The sequence below is a fragment of the Canis lupus genome, chromosome 30 (assembly GCF_011100685.1).
Source record: "Canis lupus familiaris isolate Mischka breed German Shepherd chromosome 30, alternate assembly UU_Cfam_GSD_1.0, whole genome shotgun sequence".
Taxonomy (NCBI): domain Eukaryota; kingdom Metazoa; phylum Chordata; class Mammalia; order Carnivora; family Canidae; genus Canis; species Canis lupus.
In genome coordinates, this window is record NC_049251.1 from 2,151,990 (window position 1) to 2,176,775 (window position 24,786).

A 24,786-nucleotide genomic window follows, 5' to 3' on the forward strand; every position below is an offset into this window, starting at 1 on the left:
ACTCCACACTAAGCATGGAGCCTGATGTGAGGCTCATCTCATGACTGCAGGATTGTGACCTGAGCCAAAATCAAGAGTTGGATTCTTAACCCAGTTAGTCACCCAGGCACCCCTAATATCACTTTGTAATAGATCTTGATTAACAAAATTATTTTTCTACCAGGACAGATGCACACAAACCATTATTGGTTAAAGGATAGAACATGTGTAACCTTTTAGAATGGAAGTCAGCAAAATTTTTGTGTAAAGAGACCGATAGTAAATATTTTTGACTTTGCAGGCCAGAAGGGCTCTGTCGCTGCTTTTCTTTCTCCTCCTCTCTTATTCTCACTCCCAGCCCCTCCTTCTCCTTCCTTTCCTTTAAAAATGAAAGAAATGCAAAACCCATTCTTAGCTCACAGGGTATACAAAAATGGCCTGTGTGCTGTATTTGGCCTTTGAGCCATAACCATCAACCTCTGTGTCAGGTATATATTCCCAAATAGTTCTGCAGAGATGTATTCCAATTTACTCTTTTACCAGGAATCTTAGAAAGTATTTGTTTCACAGTAGCTTCCTTGTATTGTTTCAATATTAACATGGACATTCATCTCTGTACTATTTGTTCCTTAATATTTTTCAAAATATGTAACTTTACATTTACCACTGGGTTTTTATTTTTTTTTATCTTTTTTTTTTTTTACCACTGGGTTTTTAAAGATGTTTTTGTACTATAGGCATTTAGTACTCTAGGTCCAATTCAAAATATTCTATGGAAGACATTCGTTTTGTTAGGCACTGAAATCAAATACATGTATCTCTAATGTATGAGAACCTAAAATGGCCAAATTGCACTCTGAGCTTCCTAAGAAAATCATGACTACATTCCCTAGTAGAAGCATTGCTCCGTGGGTCACTAGGATCCAAACCCAGCAAGCCCAAGGTTGCCAGGATAAGAAGCAAAAATTATGCAAATGATTTATTAAGTATAATATTGTAAGGGGCTAATCTACCTTTGGTTTCCAGACTTGTGTGTTCTGAGAGGAACGACACAATATTTTTTCTACTAGTTGAAAACATATGCTACATTCTTGGGGTAATTGCAGAGATCTGTGCCATGATAGAAGATTTGAAAGACGTAGGGGTGGTGATTTATACCATGCTCCCATTTAAATTCTCTTTTGGCTAGTGAGGAAACAGATGGCTTTCAGAGAATAACTGGATTCTTATAAATTTTATTACATGGGATGCAATTTAGAAGTGCTGTTTCAGACATGGTATCCTTACTGAGTGTTATCAGCATAGCCTCTGGGAGCTAATATGCATTTATTGATTTAAAAAATGCTTTATTTTCATGCCAATCAATTCATCTTCATCTGTAAGAGACAGCAGTATGCCATCATTGTCTGACTTTAGGACCATGACAATTTACCTTTTCTCTATCATAATATAATCTGAAAGGAGTCTAATTATTTTGATTTCTCTTAAAAGATTACACTGGCCCATTACATCGCTGCTATTATTCTAACTGGGCATGGCAAGCGTCAAGTAAGCAAGCACCCTAGATGCTTTAGTAATACTCAAGCATGCTACAGGGTAGGAAATAAACACCATTCCTGATGCCAATGACTCTATCAGTCAGAGTCCTGGCAGAAAATAGTTGGTACATTCAGAAGGGTTTAAACTGAGAATAACTTAATGAAGAGATTATGTCCAGACCAATTAAGAAAACCAGCTTGGGTTTGTAAGGTTCCTAGAAGCTAGCGACAACAAAAAGCCATTTACCAGCCCTAGGCCTGAAGAGGGAAAAGGTGGGTGAAGAGTATTATAGGAAGCTGGTAAGAATTGGAGCATGGAAGAGGGTTAGGTAGCAAAAGATAGGGTTGCTGAAAAAAGTAGCCACCACTGAAGTCTCAATCCAGTAGGTGTGGAGTGACAAGATCTCTTTCTTCTTTTTGCTCTCTACTTTCTTGGTTTTTATGTTAGATGTTCTCAGCTGTCTTGTGATTGTTGGTTGTACATGCTTAAGTTCTGGGGACTAAAAAGTTGCCTGGAAGCTCTGAGTGCTTGTCAGAGGATCTCAGATTTGAGATTTAATATAAAGGTGATCTGGGAGGATCGCCTCCCAGAGGAGGCCTAGTGGAGCAGCAAAAGCTAAGACATTAAGGTCGTTTGTAGCAACGTCCACAATAGCCAAACTGTGGAAGGAGTCTCGGTGTCCATCGAAAGATGAATGGATAAAGAAGATGTGGTTTATGTATACAATGGAATATTAGCCATTAGAAACGAGAAATACTCACTATTTGCTTCGACGTGGAGGGACCTGGACGGTATTATGCTGAGTGAAATAAGTCAATCAGAAAAGGGAAAACATTATATGGTCTCATTCATTTGGGGAATATAAAAATTAGTGAAAGGGAATAAAGGGAAAGGAGAGAAAATGAGTGAAAATATCAGTGAGGGTGACAAAACACGAGAGACACCTAATTCTAGAAAATGAACAAGGGGTAGTGGAAGGGGAAGTGGGTGGGGGTTTGGGGTGACTGGGTGATGGGCACTGAGGGGGGCACTTGGTGGGATGAGCACTGGGTGTTATGCTATATGTTGGCAAATTGAACTCCAATAAAAAATAATAATAAAAATAAATTAATTAATTAAAAAAAAAGTTAAGACATTAGCATTTAGTTTTCAAGAAGAAAATGGTTACCGAATCCTCTGTTTTCTGTGAATTGACCATGCATCAACAGTGCCTGATATGCCCTAGTTCAGGGAATAAATGTTAAGATGTTGACCAGCATGGAAGAGCGGCCATCACTAAGTAAGTAAGACTATAAATTTTCCTCTGATCACCACTTTTGCTACATCTCAGATGTTTTCTAATTTCCCCTGTGACTTTTTTTTTTGACCTATGAAGTTATTCTTCAAATGCGGTGTCTAACATTTGGAAATTAGAAATTCCAAATATTTGGAATTTTCCAGGTAGTTCCACTTATTATATCTGAATTTAATTCCATTTATCAGTGTAACATATTTTTATGATGTTGATATTTTCAGATTTATTAATGGTACAGTATGTTGATGATTTTGATAAATTCCATATGCACTTGAAAGAATATGTATTCTGTAGTTATTGGGTAGTGTATCTTATAAATATCAATTAGGTAAAATTGGTAGCAATGTTGTTTAGTTCTTCTATATTCCTACTGATTTTCTATCAACTTGATCTGTTGACTACTAAGACAGGAGTATTGAAATCTCCAAATATAATTGTGAAGATAGATAGATAGATAGATGATAGATATCTCAGACCAGTTCTGATAGCTTTGCTTATGTATTTTGAAGTTCTGTTACCAGATACAAACTGGTAGTTTAGGATTTTAGGTAGTTTAGGTAGTTTAGGAAGTTTAGGATTGCTCTTTCTCTCTGATAAATTGACTCCTTATCATTATGAAGCTTCTCTCTTTATTCCTGGTAACATATCTCATTTCAAAGTTTATTTCTCCTGATATTAATATAGCCACTCAATCTTTCTGTAATTAGCATTTGTATATATAGCTTTTTCCATCCTTCTACTGTACCTTATTTATAATTTTATATTTAAAATGAGTTTCTTGGAGATGATGTATAATTGAGCCTTACTTTTTTACCCAGTCTGATAAACCCTGACTTTAAATTGGAGTGTTTAGGTGATTTATATTTAATGTAACTATCAGTATAGTTGAGTTTTAATCCACTTTCCATTTGTTTTTCTTCCTTTTTACATAATTTTCTATCTTCTTTTAGCTAGAGTGCTTTCTAGGATTCCATGTTATATCTACCATTGGAGATAGCATTTTTAAAAACCAATAACTCTAATATGCAAATTTAATTTATCACAGTCTATTTTAAATTATACTGCTTCACACAAATTTCTGACTCTTAAAACAGAACATTTCCATTTCTGCTTCTTGAATGTGCTGCAATTGTTGTTATTAGCATCTCTTATGTCCATATGTTATAAACCACACAATACATTATTTTTATTTCAGTTAATTATATTTTTAAATAACTTCAATAATGAGGAAAATGTCCTGTGTATTAACTTACATGTTTATAATTTTTGGTATTTTCCAAATTTTCTTCTGATTTTTTTTTAAAGATTTATTTATTCATTTTAGAGAGAGAGTCAGGGGGAGGGAGAGAGGGAGAAAGAGTCTTAAGCAGACTCCTTGCTGAGTGCAGGCTCATTCTCATGACCCTGAATCATGATGTGAGCTGAAACCAAGAGTTGGACCCTCAATCAACTGAGCCACCCAGGTGCCCCTCTTCCGATTTTTTTCCTTTTGCCAGAAAAAAAACATTAACAATTTTTTGACATTTCCTGTGGTCTTAAGTCAGCTGAAGATGAATTGTCTGGCTTTTAATTGTCTGAAAAATCTTTGTTTTCCTTTCAGTTTGGAAGATATTTTTACTGCATGTCAGGTTCTAGGTTGACACTTTTAATCCCTTATCTTTCAGTATTTTAAAGTTGTCATTCATTGCCTTCCAGCATGCATGTTCAGCCAAGAAGTCCTTAATTATTCTTTTGTTTGGTTTCATATATAATATTCTTTTCTTGGCTGCTTTTATAATATTCTTCTTATCACTGGCTTTTTACAACTTTATTTTTATAGTTTCCTTTATGTTTATCCTCCTTAAGGTTCATAGAGCTTCTTTGATCTGTGCGTTTATACTTTTTGTTAAATTTGGAGAATTTCAGCCAGTATTTCTTTTTTTTATAATAAATTTCTTTTTATTGGTGTTCAATTTACCAACATACAGATTAACACCCAGTGCTCATCCCGTCAGGTGCCCCCCAGCGCCCATCACGCATTCACCCCCACACCCCGCCCTCCTCCCCTTCCACCACCCCTAGTTCGTTTCCCAGAGTTAGGAGTCTTTATGTTCTGTCTCCCTTTCTGAGATTTCCCACACATTTCTTCTCCCTTCCCTTATATTCCCTTTCACTATTATTTATATTCCCCAAATGAATGAGAACATACAATGTTTGTCCTTCTCCGATTGACTTACTTCACTCAGCATAATACCCTCCAGTTCCATCCACGTTGAAGCAAATGGTGGGGATTTGTCGTTTCTAATGGCTGAGGAATATTCCATTGTGTACATAAACCACATCTTCTTTATCCATTCATCTTTCCATGGACACCGAGGCTCCTTCCACAGTTTGGCTATTGTGGACATTGCTGCTAGAAACATCGGGGTGCAGGTGTCCCGGCGTTTCATTGCATCTTTATCTTTGGGGTAAATCCCCAACAGTGCAATTGCTGGGTCGTAGGGCAGGTCTATTCTTAACTCTTTGAGGAACCTCCACACATTTTTCCAGAGTGGCTGCACCAGTTCACATTCCCACCAACAGTGTAAGACGGTTCCCTTTTCTCCGCATCCTCTCCAACATTTGTGGTTTCCTGCCTTGTTAATTTTCCCCATTCTCACTGGTGTGAGGTGGGATCTCATTGTGGTTTTGATTAGTATTTCCCTGATGGCAAGTGATGCAGAGCATTTTCTCATGTGCATGTTGGCCATGTCTATGTCTTCCTCTGTGAGATTTCTGTTCATGTCTTTTGCCCATTTCATGATTGGATTGTTTGTTTCTTTGCTGTTGAGTTTAATAAGTTCTTTATGGATCTGGAAACTAGCCCTTTATCTGATAGGTCATTTGCAAATATGTTCTCCCATTCTGTAGGTTGTCTTTTAGTTTTGTTGACTGTATCCTTTGCTGTGCAAAAGCTTCTTATCTTGATGGAGTCCCAATAGTTCATTTTTGCTTTTGTTTCTTTTGCCTTCGTGGATGTATCTTGCAAGAAGTTACTGTGGCCGAGTTCCAAAAGGGTGTTGCCTGTGTTCTCCTCTAGGATTTTGATGGAATCTTGTCTCACATTTAGATCTTTCATCCATTTTGAGTTTATCTTTGTGTATGGTGAAAGAGAGTGGTCTAGTTTCATTCTTCTGCATGTGGATGTCCAATTTTCCCAGCACCATTTATTGAAGAGACTGTCTTTCTTCCAATGGATAGTCTTTCCTCCTTTATCGAATATTAGTTGACCATAAAGTTCAGGGTCCACTTATGGGTTCTCTATTCTGTTCCATTGATCTATGTGTCTGTTTTTGTGCCAGTACCACACTGTCTTGATGACCACAGCTTTGTAGTACAACCTGAAATCTGGCATTGTGATGCCCCCAGATATGGTTTTCTTTTGTAAACTTCCCCTGGCTATTCGGGGTCTTTTCTGATTCCACACAAATCTTAAAATAATTTGTTCTAACTCTCTGAAGAAAGTCCATGGTATTTTGATAGAGATTGCATTAAATGTGTAAATTGCCCTGGGTAACATTGACATGTTCACAATATTAATTCTTCCAATCCATGAGCATGGAATATTTTTCCATCTCTTTGTGTCTTCCTCAATTTCTTTCAGAAGTGTTCTGTAGTTTTTAGGGTATAGATCCTTTAGCTCTTTGTTTAGGTTTATTCCTAGGTATCTTATGCTTTTGGGTGCAATTGTAAGTGGGATTGACTCCTTAATTTCTCTTTTTCAGTCTCATTGTTAGTGTATAGAAATGCCATTGATTTCCGGGCATTGATTTTGTATCCTGCCACACTACCAAATTGCTGTATGAGTTCTAGCAATCTTGGGGTGGAGGCTTTTGGGTTTTCTATGTAGAGTATCATGTCATCGGCAAAGAGGGAGAGTTTGACTTCTTCTTTGCCAATTTGAATGCTTTAATGTCTTTTTGTTGTCTGATTGCTGAGGCTAGGACTTCCAGTACTATGTTGAATAGCAATGGTGAGAGTGGACATCCCTGTCTTGTTCCTGATCTTAGGGGAAAGGCTCCCAGTGCTTCCCCATTGAGAGTGATATTGGCTGCGATCTTTTCGTAGATGGCTTTTAAGATGTCGAGGAATGTTCCCTCTATCCCTACAGCCCCGCAGCCCCCCCTCCGCGGAGCCGGCCCCGAGCCCCCCCGAGCTGCTCCCCCCCGCAGCCCCCTCCGCGGAGCCGCCCCCGAGCCCCCCCGAGCTGCTCCCCCCCGCAGCCCCCTCCGCGGAGCCGCCCCCGAGCCCCCCCGAGCTGCTCCGGGTCCCGCCGTGCGCGCTGCAGCCCTTAGGGAGCTCGGCGCATCTCCCGGGGCGCAGGTGTCTGTTAGTGTCCCCGGGAGCCCGAGGGCATCCCCGCCCTCCTGGGTCCTGCTCCACCTCCCCGCGAGCCCCTTTCCCCCGGGAAGGTCGGTGCAGCTCCTGCTCCTCCGGGACGGGGCTCTCCTGTCCTGGGGACACTCGCCCCGGCCTCAGCCCGGCTCCTCGCGGGGCCCTCCCCCTTGGAGGCCTTTTGATTCTTTATTTCTTTTTCCCCGTCTTCCTACCTTGATAGAAGCGCGAACTCCTCTCACTGTAGCGTTCCAGTTGGTCTCTCTTTAAATCTCAGGCCGAATTCGTAGATTTTCAGGATGATTTGAAGGTTATCTAGGTAATTTGGTGGGGACAGGTGACCTGGGGACCCTACTCTTCCGCCGTCTTGTCCCTCCCCTCAGCCAGTATTTCTTTAAAAATTTTCTTCTGTCTCTCCTTTTTAGCCATTATTTCTTTAAATATTTTTCCACTTCTCTGCTTCTAATTTTATATATGTTAGACTGCTTGATATTTCCCAATAGGTCATTGGGCCGTATTAATTATTTTTAGTCTAGAAATCATCTCTTCAACTGTAAGCCCAAGCAATTATGAGGCTCACTTCATTTGTTGTACCTCTTTTAAGGATTATTGAACTGCACTGCTTACTATCAAACATTTAAAAATAGTTGTTTACTATATTTTGTTTAGTTTTTAATTATTTATGGTAGGTGGTTAATTCTGGGCTCTGGGTTCAGGACCCTTTCTCCTACATACTGTTTGATCCTGGGTAAAGTTATCTTCTCTGTTTCATTACTTTTCTCATCCTTAGAATGTGATTACTTTATACCAACCTTGCAGGATTATTGTGAAGATTCTCAATAACACATAATGTATATAAAGCATGTGACACATAGTAAATGTCCCATATGAAGGACATAACTCACCCCTAAGAAAATAGATTTGTGAGGAAAGAGGGAGTGATAAATTAGGCCTCGGCTAAGATTGTTGGGATCAAGTGCAGGCCTGCTCTTTAGTAATGATGGTCGTTGGAAGAAGGAAGGTAGAAAAGCTCTAGTCCCTGAAACACTTGGCAAAGCAGGCCGTTTAAGAATCTGTTTCAGGGCAGCCACTACTTAGTCGTGCTGCTGAAGAACTCTTCACTTTACTTTCACATCACTGGGTAGTCAAGATAATTTCCAAACCTCTCTGGTTCAAAGGACAGAGGCTATTTGTAGACAACTAGATCAGCATCACTAGCTCTGTGAAATCAACTGTTGGTCAAAACAGCCTGGATGGAGCTAAGTCCAACATGGGAATTGACTGTATTATGTACCAATCTCTCTCATAATTTAACATCAGAAAAATCGTGATCAGCCCTGAAGAATATGTATGTTTCCCCTCCTTTTTTTATTTTTTAAAGATTTTATTTATTTATTCATGAGAGACACAGAGAAAGAGAGGCAGAGACACAGGCAGAGGGAGAAGCAGGCTCCATGCAGGGAGCCCGACGCGGGACTCGATCCCAGGACCCCAAGATCATGACCTGAGCCGAAGGCAGATGGTCAACTGCTGAGCCACGAGGTGCCCCATTTCCTCCTTTTTTAAAAGGGATTTATTTATTCCAGAGAAAGAGAGAGAGCATGGGGGAGGAGCAGAGAGACAGGGACAGACCTATTGGGAGTTGAGCAGGGCTGGAGCTGAGGCTGAGGGATTCTAGTGGGGAGTCTACATGGGGCTCCACCCCTCAACACGGAGATCACTGGCCTGAGCAGAAACCAAGACTCTAACCCTTCACTGCCTCACCCCTCCTCCTTTTGATAATAGAACTGCTTTGTTTGCCAGGACACTCAAAGTCATATTGTGTTCTTAATCTCTTAAATGTTTACCCTTAATATTGACATATGTGCCACCTTTTTTTCTTTGTCTCAATCTTGTTATGCATATTCATGTTTTGTGTCTCTCTTAAGATCCCTTCCTTTTGGAAAAAGATGAAAAAAAACTCATCATATATTTTATAATCCAAGCCTTAGTATTTTATAGTTTTTTTCTTTACTATACCTCCTTAGCTATTAAGACAATTAGTAGCTATGTCATATCTCTTCAAGAGTTGGATTCCCCATTGGTATAGCTATTCCCATAATAACTGAAACAATGTGATATAAAGTGGAAAAATGTGATTCAAATTTATTTAGAATGAATATGATAAGAAATGCATTCTGTATTCTTGTTCTTCACTTCAGTAATATTTTTTGTTAATGAGCAAGTATCTTCCTTAACATCAAATATACCAGGATTTTTTGAAACAGGCATTTGAAGTACCAACATCTAATTTCCTCAGCATTTACTATCTGAAAATGGACAGAGGTTTTTATGTCTCAGGGAATCCTACAACCTTCCAAATGTGATTTTCTCTTAATCTTTTCTGCACCAAACCTTACTTAGAAGCATCTTCTCCTACCTTCCCTCCGTTCTAAAGCAGAGTGACTCAGCATCATTTGTGCTACTTTAAAACACACCCCTGTTTTCCAGGTGTTAAAATATTCAGGATAACTATAGCCACAAATGAGTTTCCTGACTTAAGCAATATTTGTCTCTCACTTGACATCTGTATCCCTTGCAGGAAAAGATCATGGAGAGAAGTTAGTATAATAATAATCATAGAAATATACATATATTTATGTACCTCCTTAAAATGCTATTTCATTTAAATCTTTGCCTATAAATAGTTTCATTCATGGCCCAAGGCTCAAGTGTTTGAACTTTAGGGAAGATATGTCATTGGATGTCATTTCTAAGGAAATGCCCTGAGGAGTTGCTCTTTTGGAGGATGATCAGCCACTTACTTACTTGGAGCTATTGCATTTGATGATGTGAATTCTATTTTTAGGACTTAAGCAGATTTGGGATCTGCTGCAGTGGAGTGCTACCATGAATTCTTATTAGCTTAATTTTTCTTCCCTTTATCTTCCTAGACAAAGAAATAGTCCTTAATATGGGTATGTGATGTTTAGTATGGCCTCATTGTGTACAGGCTTCTTTTCTTTATTTAAAACCGGGATTTGTCTGCATCCCCCGTCAATCTGTCACCCCTGGCCCAAGTAAAGTTTCCTGGAAGGAAACAATTTTGAATACTGCTCACTAGCAGGCATTTTCTTATTCTTTTCTTTTTTTTAAAAAAGATTTTATTTATTTATTTATTTGAGAAAGAGAGAACACACACACCAATGGGGGGGAGGAGGGCTAGGGAGGGAGAGAAGCAGACTCCTTGCTGAGCAGGGAGCCCTGATGAGGGGCTCCATCCGAGGACCCTGAGACCGTGACCTGAGCCAAAGGCAGACGCTTAACTGCCTGGGCCACCTGGGTGCCCATAGTTATTTTTATTTTATTAATGAGGAAATAAAGATTCAGAAAGGTTTATTAACTCCACTAGTTTCAAACAACTAGTAAAAGTCATAGTCAGGAATTGATCCCACCTGTGAAAACATTCACATTTACTTTTTATCAGACCTCAGTGTTCTCTCATCCATGGATTGGCAATAATGCTGTTCTCTAAATAACATAAAAGATTTCCCTGGAACCTGGATTTTAGTCTGCCTTTGCCATCAGGTGGGTATGTTGGAGATACCACAAACTTCTTGGTTTCAGTTTCATCAGGTATAAAATGAGCAGATAAGAGACGTACAAGATCCCTTCTAATTCTAAATTTGATTTCATGTCATTTGACTATAAACATAACTTAAGAAATTCGAACATTGCATTGGTTGGATGGATATGGATTCCTTCCTACTTCCTGGTCTACCCCATAGCCTTGTCCTGCCCTTGTACACCTTCCACCTCCACCTGCCTGTCCTTGCCCATAAGTTTTCCTTCCATGGACTTCTTGCCAGGAGTTAGAGACTGGAGTGGATGGATAAGGTGAATTCTTAGAATTAAAGCTACCTATCTGCTTAGGACACTGTATCATTCAACATCACAAGGAATGAAAATGGGGGCAGTGGGATTGGCAAGTGGTGATCTCAAATTGACAGATACCAGCCATGAGACTATACTTTCACCAAAGCTCTGTCTCCCTGGATAAAGGCATGAATAATTACACATAAGCACACAGCCTCTTTACAAGTACTTAACAATGTCACTTCCCATTAGCTGCACATCTAGATTGCTGTCTTTTGCTTGTAAGTACATGTTTGAATAACATAATGGAAGACAACCCGTCTACCTTTACATATCAGTTCTGATATTCATGGTTGAGAAAACTGCACCTCTTTGGATTTATTTTAAGTCAATATGATGGATGGCCCTGGGAATTACAGCACAGGAGGAAAAAAATTCAAGAGAGTCTCAGGCTAAGGGTTTTTTTCCCCCCTTTCTCCTTTTGAAAGCATAACTACTTCATCACTGCTGTCAAGTGAGGGCTCAGTGTGACAGGAAAATTGAAGGAGGAAGGCTGAAAGGCACTGTAATTTTGTTCCTTAGGGACTTTTGTCCAGATTTGATTATATGGTATGTTTGCAAACTTCTCTTTAGAAGTGGATTTAGACATGTTTTATATATGTATGTTTCATACACATGTATAAATGTATTTATGCATTTATATATGTTCCTTAGATAATTAAAGACAATGCCTGCTAAATAAAGTTAATTTTTCTAATGAAATAGTTTGAGTGTGAATCTTGGTATGAATGAGGACATGGATATGCCATGAGTTTTTTATTATTTTCCAAAACCTGATATATCAAATCATTTTTTTAGGAGGAATTATTTTTACAAATGTATATTAATAGCCCTTAAGCCCTTTCAGCTGAAATGGTTCAAAGTTTTTAATAGAGATGGTGCTTCTGGTGGGGAGAGATGATAGTCTATTAGGGAGCTATTTTGAATAGCCTCAAATCTCAAAGGCTCACAGCAAATATTTATTGTTTTCATTCACTGTCTGACGAGTTGGTTGGCTGTCATTCACTTGATCTGATCTGGGTTCATTCTGCAGCGGAACTGTGTTTGGATCTTCTCTGTGTGTCTCATTTGGGCTTCCTAGCACATGCTTGTCACATGGTGATGGCAGAAACACAAAGCAGGGGGAAAACCACAAAATGCCTCCTAAGGTCTGGGCTCGGAATCAGCATCCTGTCACATTGCCCACATTCAGTTGGCTAACGCAAGTCACAAGGCCAGATCCAACATCCATGGACCGGGGGAAATACACATCTATGCCAGTGGGAGGAGCTACAGACGCAACTGGAAGAGGCCTTGGGTGCATACTCAGAATTCAGGGAGGCAGTGAAGCAATGGAAACAATAGTCATCATCATCAGGAAGGGACACTGATTCTGTTTTGGAATAAACTGCTTCCAGTTTGAAATGGCTTATTACCTTTCTTTTCTGTTCTGTTGTATTGATAATTGACAGCAAAACCCCAGTCTGATGTTATAGGTTAGCACCAGGAAGTGCAGCTCATCACTTGAATGGTTGGGAAAAAGCACACACTTTCAAAGTGGTCTCCAGGTAAGCTGCCCTGCCTGTACTGTGTCTGTGCTATATGTTGTATTAAACAGTGGTCAGTTGTAGCATTAACCCCATGTGCATGTGTGTTTCATCAAGCTATTGAAATGTCTTTGAGAAACAAAATAACCAATAAATATGGAGTGGAAAATGGACTTAAAATATGCACATGGAAGGGAAAGACATGATTGAGTTGAGGAGACTGTGCTAAGCTTTTTGCAAAATGTTCAATGAAAATATAACCCTTCAAAATCTATTGGTGTCATAAAATTAGATGACATTTGCCCATTTGACAAAACATACTTACCTAATTTCAGGTAATTTTTTTTCTCTTTATTAAAATTTATTCATTTGAAGAGAATAGTGTGGCCACTACCTATGTTAATCAACATGGACATTTGCTTTATTTTCAACTGTTCAAAAAACTTGCATTGATTATATTAAAACTCTCCATTCAAAGACTTATTTTGTAAATCTGTTGTGTCCTTTCTACTGGTGAATTTGTCATTTGCACCTTGGCCCATTCCTGTCCTAATGATCTTTACCGAAATGTTTACATGTCACCGTTGTACCTTGTGCATTTCCTTCCTTCATAGGGATATTGTCTGGTTAAATATTAGATGTTAAAAATTAGCCTTTCAATTGAAAACTATCTCCAAAATGAAGTTGCTTTTCTTTGTCTGTGCCTAAACTTGATGTTGTCTTTCCTCTGCATAAAGAGTGAATTGGATTGCACTGTACACCTTATCAGTGAAGTGTCAGATAGCCTCTGCAGGGTGTGTGAGTGTGTTTGTGCATGCACCTGCATCTCATCCAGGGACACCAGACCCTGGTTATTATGGGCATTTCTCACTCTTTTATACCTAAATGACGAACGTCCAGTCACCAGACAATGTGCCTCTGATGGTATAGATGTCTTGCCTTAGATGTTGTACATCATGTTGTTTGTGATCGACATATTACGTTTTGTGTTGTATTAATCTGGGGAAACTTTACCCAAAGTCAGCAGCTCTCCCAAAATCAAGATGAAAAGTAGAGGGATTTGGAAAGAGGGGATGGGATTAGTAATTAACACATTTCTGAAGATGAGGGAGCATAGTGAGGGTCCCACACACATCTAAAAAGGTTGATTTCCTCTTTCTTGCCAGATATAAACAGTAGTATTCAAGGAGGGAGATGAGACCAATAATTGGAAGTTAACCAGAGGCAGAGCTTTCATCTCTCCATCTGTTAAAGTACAGCCGGGATGACTTTCCTCTCAGGGTCACTGTGAGGATAGAGGGCACATGCTTAGCAGGGCGTTCCTCTCCTCTCCATGGTCTCTTTAGGCAGGAGCCCTTTTCTGTGTCTTCTGAGCAGGAGCGGTCACACTCTGCAGTGAGGCCCTGAGCAAAAGCCCACGAGGCAGTCTGTCTGGAGAGAGTAGGTAGTAAAGAGTATAAGGCAGGGGTGAGGCCAGGTGAATAAAAAGGCCCTCACTGTAGGACATCTGGCTGAAATGAGGGAAGAGCCCGGTTATGACTTTCCAGATATCCCAGGTCTGCAGAGGAGATGCCTGAGGTCTTGGATCCTCATTTTCTCAGTGGCTACAGAAAAGTGTTCTGTCAACAAACAGCCTGTCAGGGGGCAACTGTGGCGATGCCGTGACCTGTATCACTTTTCACCCTGAAGTGTGATTGGAAACCAACCAACCAAACAAGCAAACAAAAAGCAAAGCCTTGGCTGTTTTCAAATTTTCTCTCTTCGAAAATCCTACTCTAATCTGAAGGAGAAGCATGTTAGCCCACTTTCCTTTTGCTAGCTAACTTCTCATCAGCTCAAATCACCTGGTATGTCAGGTTTTCAGTATGGCCAAAGTCGTTGGCTGGCTTTGGGCCACTCTCAAAGAAACACTATTACAAGGCTTCGGTGTGATAAATGCTCTAGCATATATTCAACAGTGATCTCTACTGCAGAGGATACTGAGCCTAAACCCTTCTGGCTGGTCACTTAATATTTTGCCAAGATTGTTTACCAGGAATTAAAAGAGACTTCCGGACTTGAGAGCTGTATGGGACTTTAGAGGTGATCTAATCTAGTAATTTCCAAACTACATTGCAGTGGAACACTAGTGGCTTCCAGCATGTTTAATGGGTATCCTTTAAATGGATTCTGTGGTCAAATAAGTTAGGAAAACACTATTAGAGTTATGCTTCTTTACTAACGGGCGTTTCAAAGTCTTTAATACACGAACATGAACTGTGGCTCTGCGGGATATGGCATGCAGCCTCTCACATTTATTTGACCATGAAGTCCTTTTGTTGTACAAGGTGTATTGCCATGTCAAGAATGCTGGGCAGAGACTACATAATCTAGTTATTAAGAGCAGGGGCTCTGGTGTTTAACTGCCTGGGTTCAATTCCTGGCTTTCCCATTTCTTGTTCTGAAGCAAATTGCTTAATTTCATTGTGCTTCAGTTCCCCCATTTGAAGTGGGAGCACTGATAATGCCTGCCTATAGAGTCATCTTAGAAACTGAGGAGCAAGGCTGAGAACAATGCCTGGCACATCCTCGACTATTATCATCCCAACATAGTATAGCTAAAAACTAGCATCAATACCCCCTTCCAGAGATGAGAAAAGTGAGTCCCCAGTAGTTCATGCATGCATGATAATCCCCAGAAATGAAGATGACCATGATGCAGCTCCTGCTCCAGAAGAACACACAAGCTAGTGACTAGTGAATGACTCAGGTAACACCTTTTAGTAGTGAATCCAGCAACTCAGGCCTCCTGACTTCTGTTCTGAAAGAGAATGGTCTGTATAGCCTGCATTGGTAAGCAAGGGTAGTGAACATAGAGTATGGCTAATAGACTTCTCTTTTTAAATTGGGTATGAGGGCAAATATTTTAAATTCTTTGTTAGCGTGATCCAGAAAGAGTAATCAAGACAAGCACTTTTGGGAGAAAGCATCCTCTAAAAGTGCAACCTAGGAAGGAATGTAGGAGGTAGTATGAAATGGCCCACGTAGGAGTCCCCAGATATGGCTGGGTTAGTGTTCTTCTAGCCACCACATCACTGATGGTCTTCCCTGTTTTTGTCTAGGCATCTCCTCTGAGGGTTTGTCCCGGGATTGTTTCAATGAGCAGACAGCAACCAGAGACCTTCCCAGCAGGGATGGAAGTGCATGGTTCCTGGGCTATAGAGCAGGGCCAGCCTGTCCATTTCTGCTCCACGAGGAGAGAGAGAAGCCAAACAAAAGTGAATTGTACTTGGATCTCCATGTAAGTAGAAATCTTTATGCTTGAGCTATGATTCTTTGCAGTCAACAGAGATGTACTTAATGTAAACTGTGTTCGTAAAACTGCTGAAGCTGCATTTTGTGTGTGGGTCATTGTCTAAAAATCAGTCGGTTGCAGAATACAGATGCACCTCCGTGGCCTGAAATTTGTGTGCTAGAATGTGACTGTGTCTACAATTTACCTAAATGTTTTCAGAGTGCTTTCCCCACATCCGTTTTACTGCCTAAACCTCATTGTGAGAGGACATGTTTGCTGCTTCTCACCTCTTAATATCATTTTTCTAAAAAGTTGAGAACATACGTTTGAGAACATCCTCCAGAGCAATCTTTTTTTTTTTTTTTAAGACTTTATTTATTCATGAAAGGCAGAGAGAAAAGCAGGCTCCTATGCAAGGAGCCCAATGTGGGACTTGATCCTGGGACTCCAGGATCACACCCTGAGCCAAAGGCAGACACTGAAAAAGCTGAGCCACCCAGACATCCCATCTCCAGAACAATCTAAATAGCCTATCTTTCTCACACATTCCTAAACCTGTCTTTCTCTCCAGGGGCTCAAATAACAGGTGAACAGGTGGGTGGGACATCTGCAAATACAAGATGACTCCGCCCTCTCCCTTCTCATTCATCCCTGTATTGACATAGAACCATCAGCTACACTAGACAAAACAGTAGGCTGGGTTTTAGCTGCTTCTGCATTGTAGATGGCCTGATAGATTGTCATTGTCACCACCACATCTCTCAGTTTCTTTTCAGAGATGAGGATGAGCATTAGGTATCCAAGAAGGATTTTCTCTCTTTCTTGGCGGGAGGGAGGGAGGGTGAGGGAGGGAGGGAGGGAGAGGGAGGGAGGAGGGAGGGAGGGAGGGAGGGAGAGGGAGGAGGGAAGAGAGAGAGAGGGAGGGAGGGGGAGGGAGGGAGGGCGGGAGAGGGAGGGAGGGAGGGGGGAGGGAGGGAGGGAGGAGGAAGGAAGGAAGGAAGGAAGGAAGGAGAAGGAAGGAAGAAAGGAAGGAAGGGGGAGGGAGGGAGGTGAGGGGGGGGAGGGAGGGAGGGAGGGAGGGAGGGAAGGAAGGAAGGAAGGAAGGAAGGAGGGGAGAGGGAGGGAGGGGAGAGGGAGGGGGAGGGAGGGAGGAGGGAGGGAGGGGGGAGGGAGGAGGGAGGGAGGGAGGCGGAGGGAGGGAGGAGGGGTGAGGGAGGGAGGGAGTGAGGGATAGATGGAGGAGGGGGGGAGGGATGACGGAAGGAATAAGCAGAATGAAAGACACGAAACAGAAAGACCGCAACTCCCTCGCTCATGCATTCTCGTCTCTCGTATTCTTTCTTTCCTTCTTCTTTCTTTCTTTCTTCTTTCTTTCTTTCTTCTTTCTTTCTTTCTTTCTTTCTTTCTGTCTTTTTGATTTCTTTTCTTTCTTTCTTTCTTTCGTTTCTTTATTTCTTTCTTCGTTCTTCTTTCTTTCTTTCTTTCTTTTCTTCTTTCTCCATTAACTTTAAAGCCCATTGGCAATCTTATGTCCTTGATTCCTTTTGATACCTTCCAACTCATTACTTTCAGGCCCAGAAGTATGTGTTTGATAAATGTGGGTTAGATCTGTAATGTTCGTTCATGTGACTGGATATTTTCTCAAACAACCCAAGGGCAGAGGAACTTTGGCCCTTTTCATAACCATATTAGCATTGTTATTTTAGAAAAGCATGCAAAATCCCAGTTATTGTAAAAGGAGGTTTGGAATGAAGCTGAAAGATGAAAATCTACAACCCTTTGTGAAGTGAAATGGAAATTTGTAATATTTTTGATTTTGGCCTTCTACTTCCAAAGTTAGGTCACGCATCTCAAGATGTGGTCAATGAAAGAAGTGTAACAGTGACATCTATTGGTCAGATTACTTTAAGCTGTGTTTGCTGCAATGGGAGGCTTGGGGTCTGAAAGTGTTGAAGTGGATTTTGGGTTTTTTTTGTTTTTGTTTTTTTTAAAGCTTATATTTATTTATATAATCTCTTCACCCAGTGTGGGGCTGGAATTCATGACCCTGAGACCAAGAGTCAGATGCTCCTCTGACTGAGCCAGCCAGGTGCCCCTGAAATGGATTTTGAAAGACTACTTTCTTTTACTTCTGTATTTTAAAAAAATTACGTTTATGTGCTTTTTTTTTTTTAACACATTGACTAAACTATGTATTTCTGGTTTTCCTTCTCCCCTGTGAATGAAATTATTTCTTATTTTTTCTTTTTTCAGTTATAAAAATCATACGCAGTCCTTTTAGAAATTTGAAATATGTAATAAAATTGAAAGAAAAGAAATAACTTTCAGCAGCCAAGGACAACTGTGAAAATTTGATACATTTTCTTTGTCAAGAAAGAAAGAATAATAATTTATTATTATATATATATTTTGGAAAATATTTTCCAAAATATTTTGGAAATATAATATATTCCAATAATTTTTTGGAATATATTCCAATAATTTTTTGGAAAATTACTGGAATTTTTTGGAAAATTTTTTGGAAAAAGGTATTTTCCACTATGTCTGACTTATTTTAAATGAGGACTTGTTTTAACATATAAACATAGGTTTTATATGTTTCCTCCTTTTTTTTTTCCTTTACCAGTTATTCTTACATTGCTTGCCCATATTGTTACATATTCTTTCTAGGTGTGTTTTAAATGAATGTGTAATATTCTATGACATTGCATCTCAAAAATATTTTAAATCATTCCTCATTATTTGATGTGACATTGTTTTCAATTTTGGCATAGTCCACAATTTGGAAACTACCAAACATATAATTTTTCCTATACTCCTCTTCCTCCCCCAATATTTTGGACTATTTCCTTAAGATAAACTTGGGATTATTAACTATGAATATATTTAGGCTTTTGATACGTATCACTGCATTAAAAAGGTCTATTTCCTGAACCAGACTTTAATGGTTTATATATTTATATATTTATAATATTTGTGTATTATGTTTTATATGGTGTGTGTAAATTATATTTATAAAATAATCACAAATATATTATAAAATATATAAATATTTATATTTCTTAGTTTTCCATACCAAGTTATACTTTTTAAAAATTGGCATAGTTTCTTTATTTTTTTTTAAGATTTTATTTATTGATTCATGAGAGACACAGAGAGGCAGAGACACAGGCCGAAGGAGAACCAGGCTCCCTGCAGAGAGCCCGATTTGGGACTTGATCCCAGGACCCCAGGATCATGACCTTAGTGAAAGGCAGACATTCAACTACTGAGCCATCCAGGCATCCCTGGGATAGTTTCCTTAGATTATTTCCTACATCTGTGGTTTTTACACCTTGGGCCCTAAGGTTCCTCACCTCCAAGTCCTCTGCCCTCTTCAGACAGTACAATTTAACTCCTCTGTTTTAAATATTGATATTATAAGCATGATGTCCATTTGAAAGGCTTCTACTCATTTAGTAAAAGTTTTGATCACCACTCCAGCTTGCAAGGAGGTCTTTCCTCTTGGGGGCGGGGGGGTCTTTGAATAGTAAAATCAGGGAGGCAGGGATCCCTAGGTGGCGCAGCGGTTTGGCGCCTGCCTTCGGCCTAGGGCGCGATCCTGGAGACCCGGGATCGAATCCCACATCGGGCTCCCAGTGCATGGAGCCTGCTTCTCCCTCTGCCTGTGTCTCTGCCTCTCTCTCTCTCTCTCTCTCTCTGTGACTATCATAAATAAATAAAAATTAAAAAAAAAAATCAGGGAGGCATGTATTGCTGTATGATATTTTGATCAGTTTTAAATGTTAGACAAGACTGCTCTGTTTTCATTTTCAGTTCTGGACCTGATTTGCTGCATCAATATCAGGAAGGTACCTTCCTCACCCTTTTTCTATAGTTACCCTGCTTCTCATTAGTATGCAGGGGTGATAGCTAAAACATTTAAGAGTTGATGGGAGTTTGACACCCAGAAATTAGAATGGCCACTGGCATTAGGGCTAGGACTGCTATTAAATTATCTTATTTTGGGGGGATCCCTGAGTGGCTCAGGAGTTTAACACCTGTCTTCAGCCCAGGGCATGATCCTGGAGTCCCGGGATCAAGTCCCACATTGGGCTCCCTGCATGGAGCCTGCTTCTTCCCTGCCTATGTCTCTGCTCTCTGTGTGTCTCTCATGAATAAATAAATAAAATCTTAAAAAAAATTATTTAGCTATACATAAATTTTGTGGGTTTTTTTTTTAATATATATAGAACCAGAAAGGAAATATTTTAGATGTTAGGGCCCATTAGTCTCTGTTGTAACTACTCTGATGATAAAAACAGCCATAGAGAATACATACATGAATGAGTGAGCTTCTGCTCCAGTAAAAGTTTACAGATGCTGAAATTAGAATTTTATCTAGTTTTCACATATCAAGAAATATATATCTTTTGATTCCGCCCCCCCACACACACACACCCGCACCATGTAAAATGTAAAGATCACTCTTAGTTTATGAGTCATTCAGAAACAGGCCATGGGCCAGATTTGCAGTTTGCCAACATCTGCTCTAGACCAAGAGGTGGAGATCTCCTTCACTTTCACTCTCAGCTCAACCACTGACCAGCTAGGGGACTGTGGGCACTTGTTTACTGTCAGTTTCTTTATCAAGTGTGTTTTGACACAATGGAGAGGAACAGGAACTGATGAAACAAAATACTATAATGTTAAATTTTCTGATTATATCATGGGATATAACATTGCTCACCCGAGCAATGTTAATATATGGGGAGTGGGAATTATTTAATGAAAACCAATAGATCTTAATATTCTCAATGTGAAATCTCTGTCCCCATGTCACAACTCTGATCGCAAGACCAAAATTTATCTTCTGGCTCTATTTGAAGGCTCATGCAACTTTCTGTACTTCCAGCGCTATCCTTCCCTCCTCGAGGTATCTTGACCTATAATATTGTATAAGTTTCAAGTGTACAGCCTAATGATTTGATGTGTGAATATATTATGAAATGATTACTGTAACAAATTTAGTTAACATCTATCCCCTCACAAAATTACGCATATTTTTTCTTGTGAGGAAAACTTTAAGATCTACTCCCCTTGCAGCTTTTAAATATGCAACATAGGGATCTCTGGGTGGCGCAGCGGTTTGGCGCCTACCTTTGGCCCAGGGCGCGATCCTGGAGACCCGGGATCGAATCCCACGTCGGGCTCCCGGTGCATGGAGCCTGCTTCTCCCTCTGCCTGTGTCTCTGCCTCTCTCTCTCTCTCTCTCTCTCTGTGTGACTATCATCAATAAATAAAAATAAAAAAAAATAAATAAATATGCAACACAATATGGTTAACTCTAGTCACCATGCTGTATGTTATCACCAGAATTTATCAGTCTTATAACTGAAAGCCTGTACCTTTTGACCACCTCACCCATTTCCTCCACCTTCACCCTTTTCCCTTATTCCCCATTTCCTGCCTCTGGTGACCTCCAATCTGTCCTCTGTTTCTGTGAGGTGTTTTTTTTTTTTTTTGGGGGGGGGGAGGTTCCACATGTATGTGAGAACAGAAGGCATTTGTCTTTATCTTATCTCATTTAGCACAACACCCTCTAGATCCATCCATATTGGCATGCACCATATTCATTTTTAGGTAATGAATAGTGAGAAGATACAGAGGTTCCATTGGGGAATGGCAGGAGGTAAGGCTGCTGTAGGGTAGACTCTTGGAGCCCCAGGGCACCATCTCTTTTCCAACCCGTGTGTATTTCAATGTTTAAGCAACCAGTGCCACTTGTTAGGGTTAGCATCAGTTGGCTGAATGTCAGCCAGGCTGCTGTGTGGAAAGCTGTTGGAGTGATTATCTTCTAGTCCTACTCAAATACTGTGGGCCAATCTGGTTGATCTATAAAACTCCTGAAAGACTATAAACTCAATGCACAGTCAGTTCCACATCTAGGTTGGAAGGTTGCTAAATATTGCATAGGACATACTTATAGTGAAAAAAAATATTTGTTGTCTGAAATGCAAATTTAGTTGGTTGTCCTGTATTTTATTTACTAAATCTCACAAACATAGGTATCAATTTTGGGCACAGTGTCCAAATGCACCAAATGTGTGAATTGTCCTGGGGTAGCATCTCTATATAAGAACCCTTGGTCACCCCAGAGTGCACATGTAGAATATGAACATTACAAAGTGAGCTTCAAAGAGCAGTATCTTAAATCCACCCAAATAGGAGCTATCATTAGCCACATTCCTCAGTTTCTGGTACACCTCAAATGAGATGTGTCAAAGGCAACTGACTTTGGACAGACTAGAGAGCAAGTACGGCTTCACTCTTACAAGTGCCATCTCTTGAAAATTCCATCTGAGAGGAATTTTCACTGTGGGGTACGGTTTATAAGATGTCTATAAACACAGGACAAGGCTGGGGTAGAAAAGACACTAAAAGAAGTGTGGTGGGATGCCTGGGTAGCTCAGAGATTGAGCGTCTGCCTTTGGCTTAGGGCATGATCCCCGTTCAGGGATTGAGTCCCACATCGGGATCCCTGTGAGGAGTCTGCTTCTCCCTCTGCCTGTGTCTGCCTCTCTCTGTGTCTCTCATGAATAAATAAGTAAAATATAAAAAAATAATAAAATAAAAAATAAAAGAAGTGTGGCCTGAGATTGAAAAAAAGCTATGAAAAGCAAGAAAAGGTAAGCAGTCATCCGGGTTGTATATTGGCTGCATGAATTCTGAGAGCAGGCTTTTGCACACTGGCTTTGAAAACACAAAAACTTAACTCTTGATTTTAGACTTCAATGATCATCTCAATCACCTTCTCACCTGTGTGGCCATGAATTCTCGCTCCTAAATTGGGGTCACCGGCTGGGGAGGATACAATATCAGCTCCCAAGTAATTGCATCTCAAGAATGGAAGGATATAATTACCAAGGCCACAGCCCACCTTAAGTGTTTAAACAAGTAACAGACACTTTCCTGTATTGATCACCTCTTAAATGCCTGGCACCAATTCCTGTATTGATCTCCTCTTAAATGCCTGGCACCAATTCCTGTATTGATCTCCTCTTAAATGCCTGGTACCAATTCCTTTGAGGTATTATTATACCTATCATACAATAGGAAGAAAGGTTCAGCCAAGTCAAGAGGAAGGATTTGAACCCATGTCTGTAAGCCTAAACCTAACAGCTTAAATGTTAAGCTCCTCTACTTCTCTACTACTTTGGCTGTTTGTTTGTTGTTTTGTTTTCAACTTAAGAAACAAAGAAAGTCATTTAATGGATATAAATTAGCTCCCAGTGAGGAGTGAGAACCAGGCTCAGAATTAGATAACTAGAACTGAAGTCAAAATCACCCCACAGAACTCAGTCTACTGAAGATTTTGCAGCTGCTAATGTGGCAGACTGGATGCCTTGGCCTTGAAGACGTTGGTCTCTAAAATTAAAGGGGAAGTACTGACAAGAACATGAGATGATGTCATTCCTTCCACCTCACTCTAAATAGCAAACTCCAGAGCATTATTTAGGTTCAACAACAAAGAATGCAGGGTGCCTTTGCAGTCCATGGAGAAGGCCACGTCCTGGTCTTGTTTTCTTGGAAGCCAGTGAGAGCCACTCCAAGCTAAAGGCCCCAGATTGACTTGCCCAAATCAGTAACATATCCATGACAATGGGCCTGTATTTGCTAGTGAAGTGAATTCAGAAAACCAGAGTCATTTGTTTCCTGAAGAAGCATGTTTATTTGTATCTGTGAGTACATATGTGCAAGTGTATGTGTGTGTGAAAGAGAGAAAGAGCAAGAAAGACAGAGAAAGGGCAAGACAGAGAACATGTGACTATTGGCTATGGGATAAATGATCAAGAAATGATCCAGGTAAAGAGAAGAGGTAAAAAGTGATGAATTTTAGATTGAACTGGAAAATCACCTTTTTTTTCTTATAAACACTATCACTTTAAATCATGACAAAGCAGCTGAAAAGGGGTTATCTGATTTTACTCCTAAGCCCTGTGAAATTTAACCAGTTTATCTCTCAAATTAGTTCTAATTTTGAAATTGGTGTGGAAGGTTACTGTATTTAAATAGAAATCTTCGGGATCCCTGAGTGGCGCAGCGGTTTGGCGCCTGCCTTTGGCCCAGGGCATGATCCTGGAGACCCGGGATCGAATCCCACGTCGGGCTCCCGGTGCATGGAGCCTGCTTCTCCCTCTGCCTGTGTCTCTGCCTCTCTTTCTCTCTGTAACTATCATAAATAAATAAAAATTAAAAAAAAATAAATAGAAATCTTCATTTATGCCCATTATCAAGTTCAGTTCTTTTTTTTTTTTTAATTTTATTTATTTATTCATGAGAGACACAGAGAGAGAGGCAGAGACACAGGCAGAGGGAGAAGCAGACTGCATGCAGGGAGTCTGAGGTGAGACTCCATCCCGGGACTCCAGGATCATGTCCTGGGCCGAAGGCAGACGCTAAACCACTGAGCGACTCAGGGATCCCCAAGTTCAGTTCCTAAGCCATTTTCCACACTTCCCTTAACATCCACCTGTCCTCTGTATGTACTGCAGGATAATGATACATCTAGTAATGACTCGTATTTCTTTATAAAATGAAAAGAACTTGGCTTACCCATTGAGCCAGGTTAATGTTTAATGGAACTGTGAAATTCACTTTTCTTTGATCTTGATAACACTTACTGTCCTTATTTCCTCTTTGTCTATTCCTATAGACACCATAATAGCTATGCATATAAAATTTGGACTCTTGAGAGTGTACAGAGAAAACTTCTCATTATGCGTTTTTTTAAAAGATTTTATTTATTTATTTGAGACAGAGAGTATAAGCAGGGGGTGGGGGCGCAGAGGGAGAAGCAGGCTTCCCACAGAGATGGAACCTGAGCAAGGATGAGGGGCTCCATTCCAGGATCCCAAGATCATGAC

At 40.2% G+C, this 24,786-nt stretch overlaps 1 protein-coding gene across 33 annotated transcripts in view; it reads left to right on the top strand.

Moving 5' to 3' along the window:
* FMN1 (formin 1) overlaps positions 1-24,786 on the top strand; it is a 433,671-nt gene that overhangs the window by 93,681 nt on the left and 315,204 nt on the right. For 29 of the 33 annotated variants that reach the window (XM_038579922.1, XM_038579921.1, XM_038579920.1 and 26 more), the window contains one exon: positions 15,708-15,886. The exons of 3 other annotated variants lie outside the window; for them this stretch is intronic. In XM_038579922.1, the coding sequence (XP_038435850.1) occupies positions 15,708-15,886 (179 nt within the window). Of the gene's footprint in view, positions 1-12,531; positions 12,628-15,707; positions 15,887-24,786 lie in introns of those variants that run through there. One more of the 33 variants, XM_038579956.1, reaches the window with a different exon arrangement.